The sequence below is a fragment of the Falco rusticolus genome, chromosome 1 (genome assembly GCF_015220075.1).
Source record: "Falco rusticolus isolate bFalRus1 chromosome 1, bFalRus1.pri, whole genome shotgun sequence".
In the NCBI taxonomy this organism is placed as follows: Eukaryota; Metazoa; Chordata; class Aves; order Falconiformes; family Falconidae; genus Falco; species Falco rusticolus.
The window spans coordinates 31,607,033-31,624,867 of record NC_051187.1 but is presented as its reverse complement, the minus strand read 5'-3'; the positions used below and the strand labels follow the sequence as shown (position 1 = coordinate 31,624,867).

The following is a 17,835-nucleotide window of genomic DNA, read 5'->3' as shown; positions in this document are numbered from 1 at the left end:
GGAAAATGGAGAAAAGAAGCAGACAGTGAAGTTATTCATCCATTAAGAGCTATGTGCTTCATACCTCCCCACCCTGTCCCCCCTCCCCTTCACGGCTGCCTGCTGCCGCAGCGCCTTTCCCAGGGGGTCCCCGCTGCCGGCGCTTCGGCCACCTCCCCGCTGCGGGACCGGGGCGACCCCAGGCACGGAGCCGTGTGGGCGGGCAGCCGGGCCGGGGGGCTCCCCGCGGCATGTTCCCCCGCCCCCCCCGGCCCCTGCCAGCCGCGATGGCAGCGAGAGCCCGCGGGCTGCGGACAGCCGCCGCTTCCCGCCCTGCCCGGCGGCGGCCACCCCCGCGGGCTGCCCCGGGGCGAACAAAGCGGGGGGGAGACAAAGGGAAAAGGCAGCGAGGGGAGAGCGGGGGGCAGCGAGGAAGGGGCGCGCGGGGAGGCGCCGCTCCCCTGCTGCAGTCCCCGCCTCGCAGCGTCCGGGCCCGGCCGGGCGCAGACGTTGTCTGCCCGCCCCGCCCCCTGCGAGCCGGGGAGGCGCCGCTGCAGAGGGAGGAGGGGGAGGCGGCGGCGGCAGGAGCTGCGCCCGGCGGCCGGGGAAGGCGGCGGCGCCGAGCCGGAGGCGGCAGCGGTAAGGCCGCTGCAGGGGCCCGCGCCGGGAGGGTGGCGGCGGTGCCGGGCGGCCGGCGGCGCCGTCTGAGGGCGGGGGGAGCCACCGCGCACCTCCCGCCCTGGGGCCTCCGCTTCCCGTCCGGGCGGTGAGGCGGCGGCGGGGCGGGCTGTGAGGGGACGGGCGGTGGCGGCGCGGCGCCGGCGGACCTTGCGCTGAGGGACCCCGTGTGGGGCAGCGGGGCGCGGGTGGTGCCGGCGGGGCGATGCTGGGCTGGGTGAGGCGATGTCCTGGCAGCCGGGGCGCCCGCCCGCCTCCTCCGGGGAGCTGCTGGCCTCCGCCGCACGTGCCCGCGCTTCCCCGCCGGCCTGCCAGCGCCGCGGTGACAGCAGCCGGTTTGGCCGGTTCCCGAGCCCTGTGCTCGGCCTTGCTGGGCTCCTTCTGCCCGGCTCGCCCGCCGCTGTGCCCCCGGTGGGACGGGGCTGGCCGCCCGCCGTGCTCCCGGGGCAGCTGCGCTCTGAGCTCGGAGGCTGGTGAGGAGAGCGGGGCGGGCCGTGGCCAGGTGCGGGGCACGGCCTCCTCCCTGGATCGGGAGGCCGCGGCGTGGAGCCCTCAGGTGTCTTCGTGGTTCGTGAGGAGGGGCAGGGACGGCAGGGTCTCGGGTGCAGTCTGTGCTCCAGCCCTGCCCTTGGACGGTGCAGCGCTGGGCTTGGTCACTGGTGGCTTGAGTGGATGGTTCTTGAGGGGAATTGGTATTTCTTGGTCAATGTTGACCTGCAGTTCTCAGCGTTCCACGCTTAGGCTGATGTTTTACTGATTAACGATTTCTCTTATCATTTACCTTGGCTCTTCTGGGTTTTATGTCTGCTCCCCATGCTTGCGTTGTTTCCAAAGCCACTGATTTACAGGTGAGCTGCTCCGGTGTTGCCCCATGGTTCCAGGTGGCTCAGCCAGAGTTTGCTGCCACGTCTGTAGCCCATGTAAGACCTGTGGGATCCCCAGGCAAAGGCTATGCTGCATGCCGCTCCTGCTTCCCGCTACATCGCTGGTGCTGCTACCTAAGGCGATTCAGGGTTCGCTTTGTTCTGTGTCTCAGCTGTCACGGGGCACAAGGTAATTGTTGCTAATGCTCACATGTTAATGTGACTCCTGCTGTATTAAGATCAGGAGTGATTTTTCCTTTTCGTTGTATCGTCTTTGTGCGTGTGTTTAAAAAAAAAGAAAGCCAAGGCTGCAAAAATCTCTTCCAAAATATAGCATGGGGAAGAAGATTCAGTCTATGACGGTATACGTTTGTGATTAAAAACATAACGGTGAAACGAAGACTCTTTCCTCCCCACCTCTTACTTACCCAGCGTGCTGAGTGGGTAGGGTTGTATGGAAGTTCACAGGTTGCTTTGAGGTCTTTGAGCAGAAAGATTTTAAACCATGTTGTATCTGTATTAACATATAGGAAGAAGAAAAAGGTACAAAAGAGGGAATGCCTTTATGTCTGCTGCTTTGCGAAGAATTTTACTTAAAGAATAGAAATACGGACATAATTCTGAAATAAGCAATGTCAGGGAGTGATTTTTCTGGAGTGTGTGTCTGTGTGCACCTGCTACAACATGTAACAAGATAGCAAATTAGATACTGTTGTGGAAAACTTCCCTCCCTGGCCACAACAGCCATGTATCTTAGTCTAAGGAGCGTAAAAGTGTTCAGCTACCAAACTTCTTCATTTACATACTGAATATGAAATGACTGAAAAATGTGCAAAGGATTAGTATTTGTTGGTTTAAAATTACAAGATTTCAGGGTTCTCTTCCTCTCATGTATACATGCTACAAGATTTTCTGTCTGTGCTAAAATGCGTTAAAGCTTTGTGTATTGAATGGAGAGGAATGTGTTGGCTGAAGCAGAAAAGCTTGGAAATGTGACCTTAAATGTCTGTATCTTTAGGGGAGGGAGGGAGAATTTATTTGGGAAAAAAAATAGTTTTATGTAATTTGTATGGTTTCTATTAAAGAGAATATCTCAACTTTCTTGTGAGGGGCAGAAAAAGAGCTGTCTTGTGTCTTCATCATGGAGGTATAGTGTAGGCAATAAACAACCTCTTTCCTTATGTGATTATACTGTAGGAAGGAGCAGTGCTCATATATGCTGATTGCTATGACTTCCTAGAGCTCCTGTAGGTTTCCTGTCTGAGCTATAGGCTGTATCTATTTACCATCTTCTAAATGTGAATATCCAGGACAGCCTTTATTTACTTTGATTGGATAATTCCTTTAGTATTGTGCCATTTCTCCCTTTAGCCCTGTTAAAGTTTTTCTTGGGAGTGACTGAGAATATTTCAAAAGAGGTCTTGCTTCAAAAGAAGTGGAGTGATCTGTCTTGTCAATATGATTTTTCAAAACTGCTTTTCTTTCTCTCTCTAAAACATTCAGGTCAAATGTTAACTCTGTATGTTGAATGCAAGTTTTCTAATGTTTGAACATGATGACCATGAATGAATGCAGCTCTTGTTTAATCTTTTGGCATTCCTTAGGGACTACTGGCTCTGCTGGCATGTATAAAAAGTAACGCACTGGAATCCTTATTGGACTGGCATGTTTAGAAATGCCTCAAATGGATGGTGTTTTGTTATTTAATGAAAGGCAATTATATACTGCATTAGCTGTAATCTCAGCTGCCCTCCGCTAGTTGCCACTTTCTGCTGGAGCAACCAGTGTGTTCTTCTTGACCAGCAGAACTGATGCCAGCTCTGTCAGCAGCGTGGTCCCTGATGATTTCAAACATCCACTAATATGCCTGTGCTGTGTTTGTCCAGGTTGTCTGTTCTCTACATGCATTTATTTTTGCAGAGTGATGTTGCACTTGTGTGACTTACAGTGGTATAGTTGACCCTTAGAAATACCCACAGATCTGGTACCTAGCTGCCAGCCTCTGAAAAGCTGGAAAGGATTTAGAAAATGTATCTAAGGACAGACTGTTCAGGTTGCTACCTTAGCACCAGCCTGACTGTTTTCCACCTAGAATTTCTCATCAATTGTTTGTACAAACACACAGAAGACTCTTGGGTGAATACCTTGCGTTCTTTTAATTTATAAGACATGTCTTCACTCTACTGTTTCAAGGAGAAACACCATTAAAAGCCGTTCAGGTTTCCTGATCTTTATAATCTTACTGTGTATGTTTTTTAGCGCATTTTGAGGGGAAATTGCAAGGCAAAGAGAGAAACTCGGTATTTGATAGAGGTAGCTTATCTGACACTCATTTTGCTTCTCTGCTTGGCAGCAGCATCTACTCAATCACAGCAATATTTATCTTAAGTTCTGTGTTTGTACTTCTACTTTATTATATGCCAGCCATGTAGCAGTCATGGTGCTAATTTAAAAGGCTAAGAACATGGAGGGCTAAAAAGGGATTGCTGATTTGATGTTTTCAGAGAGTGCGAAACAGTTACAGTTTTGCCCAAGTCTATCAAAATTAAATTCTTACTATAAAAAGCAGCATCTTTGTTTCAGCTGCTTCAGTTTTAATTGTATCAGGGAGAAGCCTTGTGTCTTTGTTTATATAAATTTGGTTTTGATACAGGAGATGATATTTTCCTTCTCAAACTCTCATTTAAACTTTAGATCCCAAATAACTTAAACTTGATGCTCTACTATTCCAAAATCATAATTGTAATTGTGGACTGAATGCGCTAACTGAGATGGTTGAAGATCACTATGGTCAGAAGTCAGTGTGGAGAGTCAAACAAATTACTCCTCTTGTTATCAAAATGGAGGGCTTTTGGGAAAAGCAAGAATTTCCTTGGAAAAACATAGGGAAAGTAGTAAGTTTTGATAGTGGGCTTACCAGAAGAGGTGGCAATAATTTACTTTCTTGGGTGAAAAGTTTCTCTGCTTCTCAATCCTTGACTCATTCTGTGGAGAGTGATGTGTGCTTAGGAGGATCATGTGCTTTCTGATCTTTTAATAGACTATAACAGCAACATTTTTGTAATGCGTGTGTACAATGGCAACTTGATGAGTTAGTTTGCATCACATTTTCTGTTGTTTTTTTTTAAAGCTTTTTAACAGTTTTCAGCTCTTCCTTATTAATTAGAGATGGGAATATTTTTAAAGAATTGAGCAGACTGTGATTAGAAGTAGCAACATAGAGAAAAAATTACTCACAAATTGCTAGCCCAGAATAGTTTTTTACTGTTACAGACATCCTCTCTTACTTGTGCTTCATATTCAGCAGTCTAAGTCTTTGTGTTTCAATGGTATATTTTTTTACTGAGGATCTTGAGGCACTTAGGAATCTGAATGAGCATAGCAAGTTCTAGAATTACGAGATGACATGGCTTAAAATGTCCTTGATGCAGAATTAAAATCCATAAGTGGAGCAGAAGCTTTAATGAATTACTTTCCTCATAGCGTTGCTGTGATATCTGACTGACGGTTTGAGGTCCTAAGCCTTTTACTGGCTTCGAACGGATTCATCTTGTTCTTAGTACAGTTTCTTAGTTTGCAGGAATTTATCGTGCCTTTTTCCTTTCCCAGTCATATGCAGAGAGAATTCTGTTTAACCAGTTTGCAGTGAATATCCTGCACTCTCCAGGGTAAAAAAACAGCTACGTGTCTTACTTAACGACTTAGCAACGTCACTAAAACTCTAATTTTCAGTGGATTTGTGTCTCGTAATGGTTGCCTTCCTAACCATATTATATTCACATTTTATATTATCTCCAAACATACCAGTAACCTGCTGCTATCAAGTGTATTGATGATAGTACTTTGGGTTTCCATTTTGCTTCACAAATTAGTTGGTCTGATCTAAAGTCATTGGGAGAAGGTTAAGACTATTTGAACACATGTCTCTAATTGGTTGGCCTACTGTGAAATTTTTAAGGATATAAACTTGTTTTAATTTGTTTTAACTTTCTAGAAATCTCCTGCCTTTTATTTAATTGAAATTACCCAGCAGTTTCAAAATCAAAGGAGAAGTAGATTTATATGCAGGCCTGGCTACCGTAAAAGTCCTGATGTTGAAAGGTAATTTAAAAGTCTCTGGTCCTGAGTGTGCTGTGGATTTGTGAGCTCACACATAAAACAGTCCAAGTCACCTCCATGACGTAGAATTGCAGCATCTACTGTCTCAGTTAAGAAATAAATCTAAATTTGCTGGTTGAGCTCTAGATTAGCCATGTCCTTTAATGAGGGACAGCATTGTGGGGTGTTTGGATTGATTCCCAAACAACAAACTTTCTTCTTCCCCAGTCCCTCTAAGTGTACAGGAAAGTAGGAGTGTCTTCTGAGTTCTTAAGGAAGCAGAGATTCACTCTTAGAAGTTGCAGAAAACCAGTAGCTATTTATGGGGATGTCCTTATACTGTGGTTGCTTGATAGTGGGATGAGTGATGACAAGGCAGAGTGCTTGCGTTACAGCATTGGGACTGTTTTGAATATTCTCTGGGTGTCTTTGTTTCACTGAACTAGTTGCTTCAGACTAAGTAATGTTTATCTAAACAAATCCCTGCTAAAATAAAGTTGAAAGGTTTTTCAGGACCTCTGCTAGTGATCGTACAGATACGTTTCAGTTTGAGTAATTTGTCAGCCACTCTTTGTTTCAAGTTATGTTCATCAAATCAATGACACTGTCAAAAGAGCTGTGTCATACCAGTCAGTGGGCATACTTCCCAGCTTATAAGCTTTTGGTTCTGTCTTTTAATGATAGCAAAAGCAAACTGTGTTTTGAGTTAGACCACAGATATACTAAAACTCTCATGCAACAGTAATTTCCTGGAGTAATCCTGGTAGTGACTTTGAAGACACTTCAGAAGAGCAAATGATTGCTTTCATTCTGTTAATTTAGTAGTTATGCTAGTTAAAATAGAGAGATGCATTTCTTCAAGAGTCTGTCCCTAATAAAATTCATATTTATGTTAAGAACACGCTCTGAGAAACTGAGGCTTTCTGGTTCACGTAGGATGAGTGTTTGCCTTTGTGAAGGGTATACCCCTCTAGAATTCATGTGGTGGTTATATTGGATTAGGCTGGAACGAGCTGAAGTAGGATGTCATAAGAAGAATGTTCCTATATAAACTAGGCGATGTTCTTGCTTATTTTCTTATTAAATTTTTATTTCCTATACCAGTATGTGCAAACAACAGATCTGAGAGAAAGATCTAGATTCCTTTTTTAAAATATTTTTTTTTCCCCTGATCAGTGGAGTTGTAAATGCAAACTTTTTTCTACCTTTAAAAGTGAGGTACAAAACACTGCTTTGATAGGCACATACCAGACCATATATTTTGATGCTGGCAGTAATCAGAGCATCTAGTAAGCCAAGTAAATATGATCTGATGGCACTTAGCATGCTAAACATTGAATAAATAATGCGTATTATTTTAGTGTCTTTTCTTATGATAGTGGTGTATCTGAAGAATATATTCAAATCATCCTATTACTTGGTTAATTGACATCAAAATGCATGGTTTCTGGGAGACAAAATAAAAACGATGTTTTGTTTTTAAATGCTCCTTTTTTTCTGATTGCTGTGTGTTGAGTGAGTAATCAAATGTAGACTCCCAAATGCCAACCTTTATTCTATTTAAATATTAAAATCTTAATTCTGTTTTATATATAAATTCTTTCTTACATTCTATTCATTTCAACTTAAATGACCTGAAGATGCCTTTGTAATCCCACAGCCTAATCACTGAACAGTACAGTCAAATTCTTGCGCAACGTTCAGGTAATCAATTTGGCTTAATTGTGACTATGGCAGAGGAGGTTACATCAGCACCGTAATAATTTGCCGTTTGTGACTTGCGTTGTTCTGAAATGCACACAGTGCTTTCTGCCTTGTCTCAGTCTGAACTTGCTACTCATTCAGTAAATGCTTTGGAGCGGACAAAACGTGCTGAATTGCACAAAGTCATGAGCATTAGGTTCAGAGAGAAGTTCACCTACCATTTCAGTAACGGCGTCAGTGGCTAAATGCATTGACCTTGATATGAATTCCTAACTCCAGAATGGTTGTATTTAAGTAGTAAGTGGCTAGGAATTTAAAGTGTCCTGCATCATCGCAAGAGGAGTTCTATAAGCTAATGCATGAAGGCTTCCAAATAAATCTTTTTGGTTTAACTACTTGTAATTGTTACAGAATTTGCTCTGAAGCTTAGTGTGACATTTACAATGCATATTGTTTGCTGTGGAATTATTTCATTGTAATCCAATGCTTTCAAAATGGTGATTTGGTCTTTTTGGTTGGCCAGTATGAAATATCTCCGATAGACCCAGAATGTGTCAGAGGAGGCATCGTGTTCAGGAAGACTATCGTTCCAGGCTGCGGCTCATCTCTTTCACTCTGGATGTGCTGACATTGCAGTTTCCCAAAACATGGGAAGTTTGGCTACATAATAAGTAGTAGCAGAGATACCTTATTTGTATTCCTCCTTGGAAACAAAACAAGATGGTGGTAACATAAAATGCCTTTTAGGGAGAGTGTGTGAGGCTAGCGATCTGCAATATCCCTCTGCTGTGTCTAACTCATCCAGAATTGCTTCAGTAAAGATGTTGGTATGTCCCAGTCTGGTCAGGCTGTGGACATGCTGTGGCTGAATTAATCTCATTCCTATCTGAAGTTAGTCTCTGATTTGGCACATTCTGGCATAGACAGAAATGTTTTTAAGGAGGTAGCAAGAAGCAAATAGCAGTGCAGCATGAAGGCATTTATTTTGTTTAAAGCCAAAATGCGGTTGTATTTTAAAAATATGTATGAATTTCAAAAGCTTATAAATTCAACTGAAAGCATTATTGTAATTGCTTTTGGAAATATATATATATGCTCACTTTTTACAGAAATGTAATATCAACCCAGGAGACCGTGAATACAACTTTCAGAGCTGTAATAAGCACAAGATCTGAATCATACAGAAGATGCTTACATGCTTTAAAGTTTTAAGATAGCAATAATTTTAGGAGTTGTAGGCATTTGTAACTGTGAGAAGAAAACTTTCCAAGTTCAAAATTCCAGGTTACTTTTTCTAAATCATTGTCAGGATATTTGAGAAATGATTCATGGGCTTCTGAAAACTTAGCAATAGTGGTATGGGCATAAAGGGTATGAAACAGATATTTAAGAAATGCTGTTCAGGCAGCTATCTCAAACATAGTGCTTCATGTGGTGAGTTTGTTTTTCTCGCAGGGAATCAAAGTTTCTGGATTGTGGTGGCCTTTGAGATATGCTTTCCATATCACTTTTCTATATAAGGAATTTTCTGGTTTATTTTGTACATGTTATATTTCCTTAATGATATGGCCAGAATTTGTTTCTAGATAAATAGTAGTTGACAGCCACAGGGATTGCATATAATCTGTGAGATTTTCAGCAGTCATCTGTTCTACACAGCCCTTTTAGAATATTTACTCTGTATCTGTCAGCCTTTATGTCTTTTGCAAAGCACTGGTATGCTTAGCAGCATTAACAAATTGAAGTGGTTTCTTTTTTTGAGCTTAGAAATGTGTTGGCATTGAAAGGCATTTTCCAACAGTGTTTAATCTCTTAATAATGTTAACCAAGTTTAATATTAAATCTTTTTCATTTGAAATGTTTTGAAGAACTCATGCATGACTGATAGTGGATGATCATTGATTTAAACAATTGTTTCACTTTATTATACAGATAAACCACAGGAGTAGTATTCCAGCCTCAAAGTACACTGCACAGAGTCAGGCTGCATGTGTCTGCATGCAGAAGGCTGAGATTATGCAGTCCGTTTTGAGTCAATTCAAACATTATGCTGCTCTATTTTAGAATGTCCTTTTGTTTCCGAACCAAATGGACAGACAACTTGCTTTTATCCATGGAAACACTGCATCTGTTCCGTGGTACTGGCAAGTACTGATGTTAGCAAACGTTTCTTGCTTAAATTGTTGAGCCATTGTTTCAAATGTTTCATCAGTTGAAACGTTTTGCTTTTAACTGTGGCACTAGCTGTCCTGAAGGAGAGCCTGCTGGTGGCAGCATGCTCGTCAGATGTCAACTAAGCTTAAAGAACTCTTGGTGCTATTTTATTCTTGTCATGACTATAGGGTTCTTCAGTAGCATGAGCTGAGGCTTTAACTTTTTTCCCTGATTTCTTATTCAGTTATGGTTTAGTTCTTTTTGGAGTACTAGCTGTTGAAAATACAGTCTTGAAAGAAACAGTGGTAGACAGCTATTTTCATTTCATTATAAGAATTACTTTTTCGACAGTTGGAAAATACTCTGCTTTTTTAATTTGGGGTTATGTGGTTAAATTTTATTTATTTATTTTTATTTCAACTTGCCAACAGAATTCATATTTATTATCAGATTAGTAGGATTTATTTCCTTACACCAATGGTTCTTAACTTGTTACTTATGGATTGCTTTGATCCATGTACTACTTAAGAGGTCTGTAAAAGGTAAATAAGAATAAGGATATTATCAGCTAAAAGGGCCAATGCAAGGATTCATGTCAGTGTTTGAAAATTTTTAGTGGTCAACACACATACAATAAATCTGCAATTTATTCAAGAATGTAACACATTTTCATGTTGTATGAAATCATGTTTCCCAGTAATGGCACAAGTGTAAAGCTTGTGTTTAAAATCTCTCTCTCTCTTTTTTTTTTTTTTTTTTTTAAATGCTCAGTTATGATATTGGAAAAACTTGTGGCTTTCTGAACACTTACATAGTATATATTATCAGATTCTCGGCGTTTCCTTAGGTTCCTGATAGGATCTTTAGAGAAACTTACAGTTAACATTATTGCCAATTGGTTATAAAGATTCTTTTTAAGGAAAGCTGAGACAGATTCAAGGAAGGAGAGGGAACAAATGGAGACAAGTAGCTGGCTGCTGCTCTCTCTTATGAGAACTAAAATGAGGTAATTGACATCTGGAGCCTGTTAGGAAATGCTGGAGTGTGTAATGCTTAAGATCACTTGATACAAATTTATGCACTTTCAGTGTTTTATGAATTCTGTTAGGAAATGCTACTGTAAAGGCCCTGTCTATTTCTAAGACCAAAAGTTGCATTTTCACTGTTGCAATAAGGCAGTAATTTACCAAACTGCATTGTCTACATTTTAGCAGGTTTTTTTAAATTAAGGTACAATTTCAGTAACTCTGAAACCAAGGTACAAGGGCTGGTGTTACTTCTGGCCTAGCTGAAGGCCTGTGTGTTGAGAAAAGCAAATGACACAGCAAATATATAACCCATGACTGTGGAGAGCAAGATTAAAACATGAATGAGTACTCGGAGCCAAGAAATGCAATATTAGAACATTCTGACTTACTGTTAAGCAGAGGTTTGTTAAACATCTATTAATAAGTAATTATTTTAAACTGGCAAAATGTGATTTTGGGGGGTCATTTAGTGTTTGTTTTCTTTTAATATACATGTTACTACCTGTGTAGTGCTGGAATGCTCTTTGGGGGCAAAAAAAAGAGGTAGTATGTGGAAAAGAATAGCAGAATACTGTAAGACAGCATCTAGCCTCTTGATTTTGGGAGACAATCTTTTTTAAGGAGGATGTGCCTTGGCCCGAATAAGGTGGTTGAATTTCCATAAATTTGGTGTTTGGCACTGACAGAGAAGACTGAACTAAAAAGAACTGACCTTGATAATTCTCGCATTTCTGTGTTTGGACCAAGTCCTTTACTGTGTACAGTTTTTCTGTTCCGTGGATTTTGATGAGCTGAGAAAGGTAATGGAGGCATGCATGGAGATCCTGGAATTGGAGGGGAAGGAATAGGGACTGCAGCCTGAGGAAAAATAGGTAGGTAGTGTGTAAGAGAGAAAAGGAAGGCTTTTCAAGTCCTCAGTGTGTAAGAGTAAAGTGCAGTTTTAGAAGATTTTTAAAACAGAAGCTGAGGAAATATGATGCATTCAGATTTACCAGGGAGGACAGGTAGGTAGGAGAAGGGAAAAAAAAACCCCCAGTGTTCCCGTTGTGTCCAAAGTGACATCTTACGTGATCCTGTAGTTGTTCTGTATAACTGTGTGCCTCCCAGTTCTTTCATGGCTTAGTCATATTTCATGCATATCCTTATGCTTTGATTTCAGAGAGCTGAGTTCATGAACATGAAAGCTCCCACTTAAAAAATTAACAGTAAACTGGCATACGTCTTGCAAAAACAATGGAGAAATTTTTCTCTTCAGTCGTCATAACTCTGCAGATGGGTGGGTGACATACTTTTGGCAATGCTAGAAAAAATGTTCAGAAATCTTCACAGTGCTACTTCAGAGTTGTCATGGAACATAACTTACAGACAAACATCATACATCCAAGGTGGTAATTAATGCTTTTTAAAGTATAACATTTTTGCAGACTTCTTAGAAAATGCCTTTAATTTGGCATCGCCAATCTTGAAGTAGCATAAATGTTTCACTTTGGTATTGAGGTTCACAAAGCAGTGTGCCTGATACTTTTTTTTTTCCCACAGTTAACTGTTTTTTAGGAACACTTATGTGCTGGCTGTTAATAATACATGAAGGGTAGAACTTAGAAAGACATGGTTGGCTTGTATCTTTGGTCTTCCTCCTTGTAGTATAACAGTTTTTCCTTCACTAGTGTTTGTTGAACATACTGTACACCCAGCATGAGTACCTGAGTGGTGCTCACCCGGCTTTGGGAGGTGTGCAGTTGGCCAGCTTTCTGCCCGTGCCTGTGTACTGCTTGGTGCCAAAACGCTGAGTGAACAGCAGGACTGAGACCTGCTTTACCACTCTTGTTTGTCATGTTCTGAGCAAACAGTTGAGCAAACAGTGTATTGCTACATGTCTGTGTTTCAGTTTTTTTTTTTTTTCTTCTTCAAGCTTTTGTTTAGATGTGTGCTTTTTTTTTTTTAAGTGGACATAGCTGTTCTGTCAGTGCCTTGTGTATAAGCTTAGCAAAGAGCCGAGCTGTGCTCACACAGAACAGTTTATGCTTTTGAAGATGGGGGGAGACCAGTCACGTTACAGTTTGGCTTTGAATCTGTATTTGAGAAAAACCCCACAGATTATTCATTATAGATGAAAGGGCCTTTCTAAAGCTTTTGTCATCAGAAGGAAGATGCCTTCTGTGGCAAACCCCTCATGACATAGTTCCCTGAAAAGCTTGTTGCTGGCTTCCAAGTTCGAGCAGGGCTCTATCCTAGCAACTAGGGAAGAGTCCCTCCTCCTTTTTCCAGAGGAGCGGAGCTGGGGCACTGTGTAGGGGACTGTGAGCCAGTGCATCTTGTGATCTAAAAGACCTCACACAGCTGAGGTGGATGTTTGCTTTTTAGGTGTCATCCCCTGACCCTGTTGATTAATTGGTGTTTTCCAGTTCCAATCTCTCTTAAAGTTTTTGTTCTTTTTATCCTGAAATTCCTGGTTCTCACAATTTCTCTTGTCCTTCGTTCTCTGTTCTCAAGTTGTTTTTGCTGGGATATTGCAACACTTGAAAAATGTGACTGAAAACAGTAAGTTGAGCAGAATGGTTATATCTATGCGTAATGTTAGTAATGCTGTTAAGGGCTCTGTTTTTCTTAACCTTTTAGATTAAAGCTTAAGATGGATACAGCAGCATTCAGTGAAGTGAGTTATTTTGATGTTTTAGGTTCAGACTTGGTGTCTTTTAATAGCAAATGGCCTTTAAAAGATGAGGAATTGGAAATGCTGTCCTGGGAAATGCTCATGGTTGTTTTTGTGAAGCGTCTTTTACTCTGCATTTCATACACAGGCTATGTGTATGTATAGAGATTTCTTCTGCAGGAATTAAAATACTGATTTTTGTTTCATGTCTAATATTTTTATGTACAGGTTTATTCCAGAATTGGAAAAACTCGAATGATATATTTTATCCATGTTTGGAAAAAGATAGTTGCTACAGACAAAGAGGATTGACACTGTTATTGCAAAAAGATGAGTATGTTAAAGCCAAGTGGACTTAAGGCTCCTTCAAAGACCATCAAGCACGGGAGTACATTGCTGAAAACACCTGCATCTGTTGCAGCTGGTAAAAGAATATTTAAATATCTTAACTTTTCCCTTATTCATCTTCTAACAAAAAGTACCTTTAAAGCTATGAGTATGCACTATTTTTACTATTTACACCAAGGTATTTTCGCTTGTAATTCTGGTCTATAAAAGTAATTTGTACAACGTGCCAAAAATCTGAAGTTACTAATTAGATGTGATCAGGCAGCTTTCCTTGAAGAAATCTTATCATGATAAAAATGTAGGTAATGTAAGTCTTTCTGAGGTAAGACTTGTAATCTTCACAAGATCTTTACCAAAACCTGTATTAAATGCATTTAACGTCACTGTCCTTAGATTTTGAACTATTGTATTCCAGAGATTACAGTGTTTTCATAAGTAAGAAAGTTTGGAATTGTCCTTTTCCTTGTAGAAATCGTGCTTTTCCAAATGCTTGTTACATTGAAGCTAAGTAATGACACTTTCTGGAATATTAGTGTATTTAATTCCTGTTGCATTCTTACTGTGCTTGATTCCAGCTCCAGCAGAAAAAGCAGCTTCCAACGAAAAGACCTCCAGCACAACCACTGCAGATGTACATGAAGAGTTTGTGGATGATTTCAGAGTTGGGGAGCGTGTTTGGGTCAATGGAAATAAACCTGGCTTTATCCAGTTCCTTGGTGAAACACAGTTTGCTCCAGGACAGTGGGCAGGGATTGTTCTGGATGAACCCATTGGTAAGAATGATGGCTCTGTGGCTGGAGTTCGCTATTTCCAGTGTGAACCCTTGAGGGGAATATTTACAAGACCATCAAAATTGACAAGAAAAGTGCTGACAGAAGATGAAGCCAATGGTACACCAAGAGCTCATGCTTCTAGAGCTACATCACCAACTTCTGTATCGGCTGCTAGTATGGTGTCTTCATCCACTGCTGCACTTCCCCCTTCAGGAATTCCACAAAAAACTTCACCACTTGCTGCTAAGGAACATTCAACTCCTCAGATTAGCAATCTTTCAAAAACTGCGAGTGAATCTATATCAAATCTCTCTGAAGCTGGATCACTAAAGAAGGGAGAAAGGGAGCTCAAAATTGGAGATAGAGTTCTGGTAAGATTCCCCTACAGCCTCTGTCTCTGCTTTTGATTGATTGATTGATGGAAATTGTAACTTCTGCTAATATTCAAAACTTTACTACTGTTTCCTTGGTCAAGGTAGTGTAAATTTATGCTCTAGCTTTCTTTTCGTTGAGTGTACTCTGTAGACAAGGTCTTTGCACGCAGCTTTGCATGCCGTAGGAAGATCTCTGCAGTACCAAGATAAAATGGTTAATTTGGCAGGTTTTAATCTATTATATTTTGCTAATGTTTTAAAAAAATAATTCATTATTTAACAACATATTTGTAGCTTATCTTTCCATACCTTGAAGAACTGCAGTCATACCAAATAAAAATGGAGCTTGTGAGTTTTCCATGCAGCTCTTTTCAGGGCCATGTCTTTAGAAAGCTATCAGTTCAATAATTGATTGTTCCCCTGAGTGGTGATAGGCAGCAACAGAAGTAGCCACATAATGCCACTGATCACCCAGGAATTACATGTTCTGTTGGTGATGTGCCATGGTACTTGGCTGCCCTTCTGATATTTAGAACCATAAATGCTTCTGCTGATGTATCATTTCACTCTTTTAAAAGGGAGTTAAGTTTTGTTAGTTTAAACATTTTTTTTAAATAATGATGTTGTATACCTTTTATATTTGGATCAATGTAATAGAGCGTGGGTCGCTTGATAACTGATTTGACATACACCTACTAAGAAAAGTGGGAAACTGCCTTCAAACACTAGCTTTTGCTTGAAGAGGCAGTAGAAAGCTGGTGGTACCTTGTTTATGTTGTGTCCTTTTATGTAAAGGCTGTGTATGTAGCCTTTAAATATAACGCAAATGATACTTGTATGTCCACCAGATCTACGATTGCGATAACACAGATCTGATTTTAGGTCTGAATTACTTGTGTGTGTGTCATTAAGCTGAAGAATTGTCTTACTGTTGTTTTGATATTATCTCTCTTTATTTACAATATAATTTTTTAAATTTCTATTAGGTAAAAACAAGGACAGGAATGAATACCCTGGCGTAGAAAGCATTTCTGGGGTTATTGTAAGAATCTTGTGTAGAAGAAGTCTCATGGATTTCATGGTTTGTCTTGCACTGCCCCACCAGATAACGATTCCACAGTGAAGGTGGATTGCTATTTTAATTTTTTAATTATTTTTTTTTAAGGACAAATTTGACTCCCCTTTCTGTGTAAAGACAGCTTAAAACATAGGGCCAAGCTGAAGAAAGTGTGAAGGAAACTAAGGTAAAGTGAGGGCAGGGTTTGGCTGACAGCTGGAGTTGGGCTGAGATGCATTTTCTTGGAGTGGCAATGGAAACAAAGATTTACCGTTTATCCCTGGCTATTTCTGTCAGAGACTAGAGCCCTGTCGTCTTCCAGTCAGCATTGGGTTTTTAACCATTTGTTTGCCTGTATCTCAAGGATCTTTGTGAGATCTTCTGCGATGTCCTCTCTGGGTGGGAAAATTATCTGATGCCTATGAAGGCATCACTCTCCTGTGTCTTATTAGTGCAAATTACAGAAGTGTATTGCAAGTGCCAGTTTGATAGTAGTAAGGTCCTAAATTCTGTTTAAGTAGAACACATTAAACTTCATCCTCCCTACTTCCTCTGTTTGCCTTAAGTCTTTCCTGTTGAATCATCAAATTGTAGTTTGAGGTTTTGGGGCAATTCCTAGCACGTCATGTCAGTGATGTGTATCTGTAATTTATATCCCACTATAAGACAATGCATACACAGGAATATGAATGTTAATGACAGGTTTCTTGTCTGCTCGTTTTTAACCCTTTTGGGTGCCATGATAATTTTTTAGTAGATCCCAGGCTCTGCTGATGTCATGTCTAATAAAAATTCAGGTGTAACTATCTTAAATTGCCAGGTTATTGCAAATACTAGTAAACTTGGCTGAATAATCCATTCATCTGTTAATAGTATGTTTTTTCTCTGCCACTGAACTCCTGTCCAGCACTATGGACTGTAGAACTGAGCTGACTAATTGTTGGAAACGGTCCTCAGAGCCTACAGCTACCACCAGTTGTTGTGAAAGACCTGTCACTTACTGTAGCTTGCTTAGCCATTCCTTCTCCATCTAAGGTACAAATGCAACTGGACTGCTCCGTGTCGTTTGGTTTTTATTTATACTGACAGCAGTAACTTTTCAGTAATACCTTATGCAAGAGGATTAGAGGCTTGATGGAATGTATAAGTCTTGCCTCAGCATAGAATTTCCCTTTGAAGTGACAGTGTAGTGTCATGGCCATGAGACATGCTCCCATCTGACCATACCGTTGCAGAACTCCAGCAACTAAATGCTGTACGCATCCATAAGTTCTTGCAGGTTGGACTGACTGCTGTTGAATGCTTTGTGAAGGTTCTTAGTGATAACAATGCTGTGATGATTATGGATATACAGGTAAAACAACTGCAGAGAATTGCATCTTGAAAACGGTGAGCCTCCAGCAGTGTGGAATTGCAGTTCAGCAGAACAATGAATTCATGATAGACAAAAGCTCATTTGGGAGTCTTATTAAAATACATTACTGGAAAAGTATGTCCTTAAGGGCAAATTCATAGACGGGTAAGACACAGCTCGTCAGCTAAGATTACATTCTGGAACGGACTTTAGATGTGGCTCAACTTTGTTGATCTTAGTATGTGATCTTGGGGTGTGGAGTGTTACACTGAAGCATTTAAATCTGTTACATTTTTTCCTCTAACTGTGATTTTAAAACGTACTTAATAGGAGTTATCTTGAATTGATCTGTTCAATTATTTTATCTTTTTTTTTGGTTGGCAACTGGTTGTTTTTGATGATTCCTTCAACAAAAAAGGTAAAATCATACAGCTTTTCTTTTCTGGGTTATCAAAAACCAAGTTACCATTCTGAAAACTGTTTAAATGCTGGATAAATGCATTTACCAATTTACATCTCAACTCAGCTTCATTTTTGCATTACACAAATGTAAATTTGACACAAGTTTGTTGAACCTGAAATGCTGGGTTCAAAGCATTTCAGGCTTGACAAACTGATGTGTCCCAACAGCTAAGTTTTGTTGGAAAATTTTTCAGTTCCTACTGAGACGTTAGTACTATTCCTCTACATCAAAAGCAGCTGTCAGCTTTTCACAGTTGCTTCTGCATTCTGTCACAGCAAACTACTGCATCAGATGGTCATAACCAGTGGT

At 40.7% G+C, this 17,835-nt stretch overlaps 1 protein-coding gene and 1 non-coding gene across 16 annotated transcripts in view; both read left to right on the top strand.

Moving 5' to 3' along the window:
• Window positions 1-17,835, top strand: part of CLIP1 (CAP-Gly domain containing linker protein 1) — an 81,446-nt gene that overhangs the window by 6,868 nt on the left and 56,743 nt on the right. For 13 of the 15 annotated variants that reach the window (XM_037375495.1, XM_037375494.1, XM_037375493.1 and 10 more), the window contains 2 exons: window positions 13,386-13,581; window positions 14,081-14,649. In XM_037375495.1, the coding sequence (XP_037231392.1) occupies window positions 13,488-13,581; window positions 14,081-14,649 (663 nt within the window). In that variant the 5' untranslated portion in view covers window positions 13,386-13,487. Of the gene's footprint in view, window positions 1-558; window positions 619-12,825; window positions 13,046-13,385; window positions 13,582-14,080; window positions 14,650-17,835 lie in introns of those variants that run through there. The other 2 variants (XM_037375496.1, XM_037375497.1) reach the window with 2 other exon arrangements.
• LOC119142579 lies at window positions 7,869-8,029 on the top strand. Its single transcript, XR_005102337.1, has one exon. It is a non-coding gene; the product is annotated as a U1 spliceosomal RNA (small nuclear RNA).